This window comes from Enhydra lutris, unplaced genomic scaffold (assembly GCF_002288905.1).
Source record: "Enhydra lutris kenyoni isolate GAN:26980312 unplaced genomic scaffold, ASM228890v2 scaffoldscaffold90, whole genome shotgun sequence".
Lineage (NCBI taxonomy): Eukaryota > Metazoa > Chordata > Mammalia > Carnivora > Mustelidae > Enhydra > Enhydra lutris.
The window spans coordinates 286,661-294,969 of NW_019154174.1; the positions used below are offsets into that span (position 1 = coordinate 286,661).

Here is an 8,309-nt window from a genome sequence, read left to right on the forward strand (position 1 = left end):
TACATTATCCTCCCCCACCCTTTTCTTAAGATTTTTATTTATTTATTTGACAGAGAGAGACACAGCGAAAGAGGGAAAACAAGCAGGGGGAGTGGGAAAGGGAGAAGCATGCTCCCTGAGGAGCAGGGAGCCCGATGTGGGGCTCCAGCCCAGGACCTGGGGATCATGACCTGAGCCAAAGGCAGCCACTTAAGGACTAAGCCACCCAGGAGCCCCTCCCTGGTTTTTTAATAGGTAACAAAAATTTTCATGTATCAGTTCTTAAATGAAGACCACTCACTGTTAGCATTTATAATTGGGACCCCTGAGAAATTGCTGTGCTCCAAAAACTAAATTTCAAATCCAGAAAGACAGGTTGATAAGTAACTTTAACTTCTTATAAGTCTCAAAACAATGACTGAAGATTAAATAAGAACTAACTTCCAGAAATATGCAATATAGTCTTGACAGTTTATTAGTTCAAAGAACGAGCTTGATGGTTGTGAAGAACTGAACAAATTGACTTTTTAAAGTACATAACAATAAACCTGAGAAGAAATTCTTTTAAAAGTTCTCACAGGAAAGGGGACGGGTTGAGTTGTTAAATACAGCACTTAAATGCTTAATTGAAATTTATGCTATCCTGACTACAGAGAAATGTTAGTGTGCATCTGAAAGGAGTTTCTAAGCTTACATGCGATTTGCAAGTCCTGGGATAAAAATGAAGCATTCGTTCTTCTAGTATTTGCTCAATAAACTCAGAGGCATTTTATGAGGCAAAGAGATTACAAAGGAAATCTCACACAGTCAGTTAACACACAATTTTAAGAGGCAACTTATTTTCCCATGTACTTCGAATAATTCTCTCCCTAAAAGTTTCTTAGTATCAAAAAACAAACAAAAACCAAAAAACTGAATGTTTACTGTTTTTTAAAAAGCATTTAAAGTGTAATTTCACACTAAATACTTGGAATTATTCCCTCATTTCTTACAATTACACAAAGTTAAAAGCACATAATTCATTTGGTTTTTCTAAGAAAAAGAAAGTATGCAAGTTTTTAAGCTGTTGTTATACAGAAGATATTACACAAAACGATCCCCAAGGGCTAGGACATGGAATATAACTTTATAGCAAACCAATGACAATTAAGTTTAGAATGAACACTTGCCCATATGAAGTAAAGCTCCAAGAAATGACTATTTTACCTCAATTCCAAGAACACATTCCATTTCCTACGAATGGCAAATTCCAGAATTTTTCACTGACCAAAAGCAGAATTTGTCAAAATTTCAATTAAGGCTACCTAACTTCTAAGTGAAAATCACTACTCTTTTCACATTATTATAATTCTAACACCGTTAAAACTGCAAGGAGGCAGGGAACGTTAAAAGGTATGTTTTAATCCTGTGTCTTTTGTGAATTCCTTAAGCTCTAGACTGGTGCTAAAATACTGCTGTGTTCGTACTCCATTAATGGAGTCTACCATGGGCCAGGCACTGTTTAATTCTTCCAACTCTCTTCTTGAGTTAAATACTCATATCCCTATATTATTTTGAGAAGTCTATTTTGAGGCTTTAGATAACTTACCCAAAGTCACAACTGGTGTAAAGCAGCTACTGGAGTCAAACCTAAGCCTGATTCCATAAATCCTATAAACTCTACAGCTTCCCAACAAAAGCCCCTTATTGAGAAACAAATGTTAGCATTACTGAACACTCTGGATGCTGTCAAAATATTTAGAACAAGGCTTTTAATATACTTATACAGCAAAAACTTCTTCCTGACAGCTCGTACTACTAACTACAGTTTAAGTTAACTGGGGGAAGAAAGCAGGAAGAAACAAACCCATCCCCACAGTTTCAAGGATTAAGAAGATATACTTATTAAGGTAATGACTTCTATTCTAAAATACTTCTTTCTCACAAGATAAAAAAGTCTATTCTGAGGACTTAAATACATGAGATCTGATAAATACTTACATAACATATGTCTTGCTTGTAGATTTAACACCTCCAATAGGAATTCTTCTAACAATTACAGATGAATTCTTAGGAATTAGAGCATTATCATCAGTATATTCTGTAAAAAAGATAGAGAGTTGAATTTCTATTTGGCGATTTGGAGAAGTCAGTCCTCAAGAATTAGAAAACTTTAGCCAAACATAAATTTATGGAAAATGAACTTAAATTTAAAAGAACATTAATCACTACATGTTCCTTGCATATGGATTACTGATACTGTCAGAACAATAGAGATTCTCTTCAAAGGACACCAAAGACTGTCAGCAGGTTCTCGGCTCTAGCGCTCCTACTTTTGTGGAACCCCGAATCTCAGTAAGACTAACTTATTCTTTAGTTTATTTAGCTAGTAATGCTAATCATCTCAACTATGAGAAAAAGGTATTATTTAAATTATTTAACAATTGTTAAGTTGTTATTTAAAATGTCCCCTCCTAGCCCCTCACTCAACCTGAGTTATTACTAAAAACGACAGACTAAAGAAATTAAGACACGTTCTGAATAGAGGAAAGAGTTTCATAAAAATAATTAGTAGTGGGATGCAACTGTGGATAGAATATTGATTTAAGGCCTTTCTAAGGAACATTTGAGACTTAAAGAATGAAAAGCTAGAAAGATATGCAAAAAAGCTGGACAAAAAGTGTTTCAGATAGAAAGAAAAGCATGTGAAAAAAATAAAGTCCAGAACAGCTGGAAGATAATGAAAGGGAAGAATGAAGGATAGAAAAGTACAGATCACAAACGGATTTATATTTTGTTTATAAGTACAAGAAGTCACCGAAGATTTTCAACAAAAATGATGACAATTTGATTTACATTAATAACAAACAAACAAGATAACTTTGGTATCTATGTGGACGATGAACCCACAGGGGAACAAGAGTAGAAAGAGGGTGACCAATAAGGAGGCTGCTGCAAAGGCCCAGTAAGAAATGATGATCTGTGCTGGTATGTGACACATGAAGAAAGGGAGAGAATCAGAATGTTTTGAGGTAGAAGTGGTAAGGCTACCAATGGATTAAAGGAGGGTAGGGAGATGAAGGAAAAAGAGCAGTCAGTCATAAGAAACTGGGTTCCTGGCTTAAGCCACCTGGAAGAACAGTGATGTCACTGAGAACAAAAGAGGGAGGATAAATGGATCCTATTTTTCTACTCTTTAAACTCCGTATTACTTGCAATACTTCTGGAAGAATGAAATTAAAAGAGAACCTGGACCAACTAACTTTAACTATGGGTAAAAAGCTTTCCTGAGGAAGGAATCTATAAAATTACTAAAAAGAAAAACAGAGAGATAGATATGAGAATGTACCCATCTCTCCCAATCACACAATCAGGTTATCAGGGTTCATTCTTTTAAGATTATGGAGTTTACTTGCTTCACTTAAGTTACTCAGCACCAAGTGGCTGACTACCTCTGTTCTTCCAGTTATTTCAATTTATCACACAATGTAAGCATTTTAAGTTTAATACTCTATTAATTTTAGTCATAACATCATTAGTTACTTCCTGTTACAAACTAAATTGTTCAAAAATGGGTTCTTATCAGTATATTTCAAGTAGCAGACTACATCTCACAGGTATCTAATCAGAGCAATTCAATTTCCTAGACCTGTTAGAGACTATCATCATTACCTTGATAGTTCATGATAGTTCCAAATTTCAATCAAGATCTGAGTAAGAAAAACTGAAAGATGGGAGATGTTCAAAAAATAAATTCTAAAACAAAACTTGCTGTCAAACATTTGACAAGGACTTTCTAAATATGTAACAACTCTTAAAAACATTCAGGGTAGCTTTCCAAGACAACTTATTAATTTGATCAGACCAGTACTGTGTCAGACTAAAAGTCACGTGCCCCAACACCAGATGCTTTGATTGACCTTTAAGTACCTGAATTACACTGGTTACTTCCTACCCTTAAACTACGTTACTAAGTAGGCTGTTAACTTCAAAAGACCCTTTCCAGGCGCCAGTGTGATTTCCAATTCAAAAATACGAAGACCATGGATTCCGGAATGAAAAACAAGATGAATCTGACAGATGGAAAAAGAGAAGACTCTTCAAAAAGTCTACTTCATTCTCAGCTTTCAAATCTTTCACACAAGTTCAGAATGAAGGTTTGTTTTTTTTATTGTTGTGGGTTTTTTTTTTTTTTTTGGAGGTGCTAGAGAAGTTGAAAGGTAGGGAAACAAGTTTATATGGGAAATCTGTATTAAAAAATATAGGAAGATCATTCAGGATTTGTTTTGAAAGGAGCAAGATTCTTAAATCTAAAACAAAATTCTGACCCATGCTTTTTGATGTAATCAAGATTTAAGGGTCCTAAACATGGACAGATTCCCAAAACTCTAAGGAATGTTTTTACAGACATGTGATATACTGGGTAATCTAAACATTAATTCAAACAAATTAAGTGATCCAGTTCAGCATCCTTCTCCTAGGCAATCCCCTAACTATGAGGCTATGAATATTTTGTACTCTCTAATTCATTCACTGGATGGTGCTAAAACCCAGCCCATTCGTACTCAGCTGCCTGTGACACTGGATGCTATTTCCTGTAAAACTCATTAAGTGACTATCCCTCTGCACGACTATCAGTATTTTCTCCTCCCTTAATTTGAGGATTGCACAAAATGCACATTCTCTCCCCAGAAACTCCTTCTCTTAATCTAATATCAAAGGTTTCTTCAATATAGACCGTTCACACAAACATTTTAAAAAATAATATGCTGCTGGGCAGAACACCTCCCTAGCTTTCAGGGCTTGTAAAAATAATACATAACATAATTTCCTGGCTTAGAAAAAAAAATAACACAATGTCACAAAACTCTTAGATTTTTGGGCAAGATGTCCATCAACTATAACTTACTGCAATCTAACAAAGTTGTACTCAATTATCAGGTGGAGAAAATGGACCAAGTCTATGATAAAATCATTTAATACTCCTGAAAATGTAAATCCTGCCTAAGTATAGGACTAAAATTGCCTTAATATTCTTTACTTTCATATATATTTTCTTCCTCTCATTTATAAGTGTCATAAACATATCAGTATGTCCTGAAATTCTTATAAACCCATCTATCCTGTAAAGTGTGGCTGCAATATTTAAGGGACACTTTTGGTGACCTTAAAGAAAAGAGTATTTTCTTTAAGGTATTTTTTTGAACACTATTTTGAACACTATTTTGAAAGTTTGACTGTTCATGATGACCAGCAATTTTTCCTCTCCTTAAATAGAGGATTCTACACATAATTATAATCACAAAAGCTTCCTGTGGAGTATCCCTTAGGTATGACATTTTAAAAGGGGGTGGGGGCAGTGGAGAATAGTCCTTCATGTGTTACCACGTAAGCAGATGAAGTTCGTATGTAATATTTTTGAGTCATGCCAGTAATGCCAATCCTTAACACAATTACATCTGGATATAAATGGGAAACAACTCTTTTACATGACAAGATTCACTCTATTAAAAACTATAAACTAGGGGCGCTGGCTGGCTCAACTGGTAGAGCGTGCGACTCTTGGTCTCTAGGTTGTGAGTTCGAGCCCCACGTTGGGTGTAGAGATTACTTTAAAATATTAAAAAAAAAAAAAAAAAACACAAAATCCAAAACCCCATATAGGCTAGAAGTGAGGGACCCCCCCCAATTTCAACTAAAAGAATGTAAGTCACATCTTAAGAAAAATTTAGTGCTCGATAAAATACCCTAAGCTAATTTGAACTTCTTTATTTCTTCCCATCCCAGACTGATCTACTGAAAACTACACATCAGCATTACAGTACTAAGAAAAAGAAACCAAAACAAATGCAGAACCAGAATCTGCAGATACTATTTATCACACTGTCGTATCTAATGTTAAATTCTCGACATTATTAAATGCTTTTAAAAAGGAGAAAGAACTTAAAGATTCCTATCAGTGGCTTGTTTGAAACTCATTTGGTAGCAGCCTACTATTCTCCACATCCAAGTAACATAATCATGTAAATAAAGCCTAACAATTACTACTTTAAAAAAAGAAAACCCTTTACTAAATTGCTACTAAGTTTTAAGAGTAATGTGATGAACTCAGAGCTCAACCACTTAATTACTGTATTACTAATTCTGGAATTTAAACACAAAAATGGTGACATCAGAACACATCAGGTTCCAAAAGCAATTCCAACATTAAAGACTAGCTGGATTAAATCCTCAAAAATATTTACGTGAGGATCCCTGCTCCACAACACAGGCAACTCCAAAATAAAAATAAATTAAGTACAAAAGGACTGGAAGAAAAGGGAGTACATAAAACCTGCCACTGAACTCCAAACCATTGTCAGGTTAGAAAGTTAGGGCACTATCTCTACTGCTGCTTTAACAAGTAAGAAGCCTCCATATGCTCTCCTCCCCTCTGATGAAAAACAAGCTCGAAAACGCCACAAGGCAAGCACCCCCAAGAACCTGGATGACACCCCTCACCCTCTCCCACCGAAATCCTCATTTTAAATAACATTTGAGAAGAATAAACAGACTTCCACGTTTTCACATTAGCCTGTTACCGATGATCCCACCTACGCAGACATCACACCAGCCAGTTAAACTCCCAGGACGACCGCTGCAACCCCTGGATCTCAATGAAAGTTGCATCCAAAGTATTAGCATGAACAGGCCCCCAAGAGACGTAATGGCGGTTAGCCTCCTGCCAGGCAACCAGTATTTAGCACAACTACTATCTATCTTCAGCCAGCAAAGCTGGAGCCCATGTGGCTCTTACCTTCTTTCGTCTGGGCGTTGGTGATCTGCAGGTCGCAGTCCGCAGCTTTCAACTTCTCTCTCCCCATAATCTGCTTCTTTAAATCGCAGAGGGAGATGTGGAGCCCATCAAAGGTGACGGTATCATAGTTGAGTTTAGAGGAAAATTTATAATGCACACAGGACATGGTGCCAAAGGATTCCTAAGGTTCAGCGAGGAGACGTGGACACTCTCAATATATGTATATTTATAAACTTAAGAGCAAAATATGTACACACACAAAACACTCAAAAGACACCGAAGGACCCTAAGGCCTCAGATTAAATACCCCCCCCCAACCACAAGCAGGGGTTCGTAAAAACAATAATCCAGAACCCCCCCCCGCCCCCCACGATACTCAGAAGCACTTCATACGGGAGGAAGCGGACGAGGACGGGGAAAGGGGAAATCGAGAATCCGCCAACGGGCACAATGTCACCCGGCTGGGTCCCCCTCGCTCATGCTAAGGGCCGGCAGGAGACGGGGGGCAGGCGGTGCAGTCAGTAGCGGTCAGTCCACACGTTAGAGTCCGAATGACCCCGCGGGGTCAGGGGTCCATAGCGAGGCCGCACCTCCCGGTTGGTCTCTCTTTCCGTGGATTGGGGTGACCCAGGCCCCGGGAGAAGGTTGGGGGAGAGGGCCTAGGCCCGGAGTCCACGAGCGGCCTCTCGCCTCCTCCTGGCTTCCGGACGACCGGCGTCAGCTTCCCCAGGCCCAGGCCCCCCCACACGCAAACCCCTGTCGCCTGCTCCCCGGAGGCCACGAGCGGCCCGCGGCCTAGGCCAAAAACGCGCGGTCGGCGGAGGAGAGGCCTTCCCGCAGGCCGCCCCCGGCTCCGCCTCCCCCCCGCCGCCGCCGCCGCCTCGGACACAAAGCCGGTACTAGGCCTCAACTAGGCCTCGAAGCACTTCCTCACCACCCCGGGCCCCAGCCAGCGGCCGGGTGGCTTTGGCGGACCCTGGGGACGCCGCCGAGGCTCCCCGACGCTTCCTCTCGCCGTGTGCTCCGCGCTTCTCTCGCCTTTCGCTCCCGTCGCCTTTCGGCCCCGAATCGCGAGAGGAGGCCCGGAAACCGCCGGGCAACGCCAAAGGCTTCGGGGCTCTCTTTTTGTTTCGCCCCCCTGCCGCTCTACGGCCCTCACCCAGCGCCGGCGACACCTCCAAGCCAGGCACTATGGCGGACGCGGCCTGGCTTCGGGCGAGCGCCCCACTCCGGGGTCTCTTAAGCAGGGATTGCACGGGCGGCGCGCGCGAGGCGGGGCTGGCGTGCGCGGATAGGCGGGCCGGGAGGCGGGGCCCGCGGCGTCACAAAGCGCACCGGCCCGCCCACGTGACCCCGCGCTTTGTGACTCGGAGCGCGGAACCTGAACCAGCCGGAGAACGGAAGGAACCATCTGCCTCAAGAGGGAGGGGGGCGCCGCGCGGAGGGCCGGCTCACCGGGCGGCTCCGGGGCGGGGTGGTGGTGGGAAGCTCGGATTTCAGCTGCTACGGTGCTTGTTAGTCTCCGCCGCAAAGTGGGGTGTCCAGGGATGGCCGG

The 8,309-nt window shown here is 41.2% G+C and overlaps 1 protein-coding gene across 3 annotated transcripts in view; it reads right to left on the reverse strand.

Moving 5' to 3' along the window:
- LOC111162171 (RB binding protein 6, ubiquitin ligase) overlaps positions 1 to 7,972 on the reverse strand; it is a 31,447-nt gene extending 23,475 nt beyond the window's left edge. For 2 of the 3 annotated variants that reach the window (XM_022526373.1, XM_022526372.1), the window contains exons 1-2: positions 6,755 to 7,972; positions 1,960 to 2,059 (exon numbers count right to left, since the gene is read on the reverse strand). In XM_022526373.1, the coding sequence (XP_022382081.1) occupies positions 1,960 to 2,059; positions 6,755 to 6,920 (266 nt within the window). In that variant the 5' untranslated portion in view covers positions 6,921 to 7,972. The remainder of the gene's footprint in view (positions 1 to 1,959; positions 2,060 to 6,754) is intronic. The other variant, XM_022526374.1, reaches the window with a different exon arrangement.
- Positions 7,973 to 8,309: the final 337 nt, after the last annotated feature.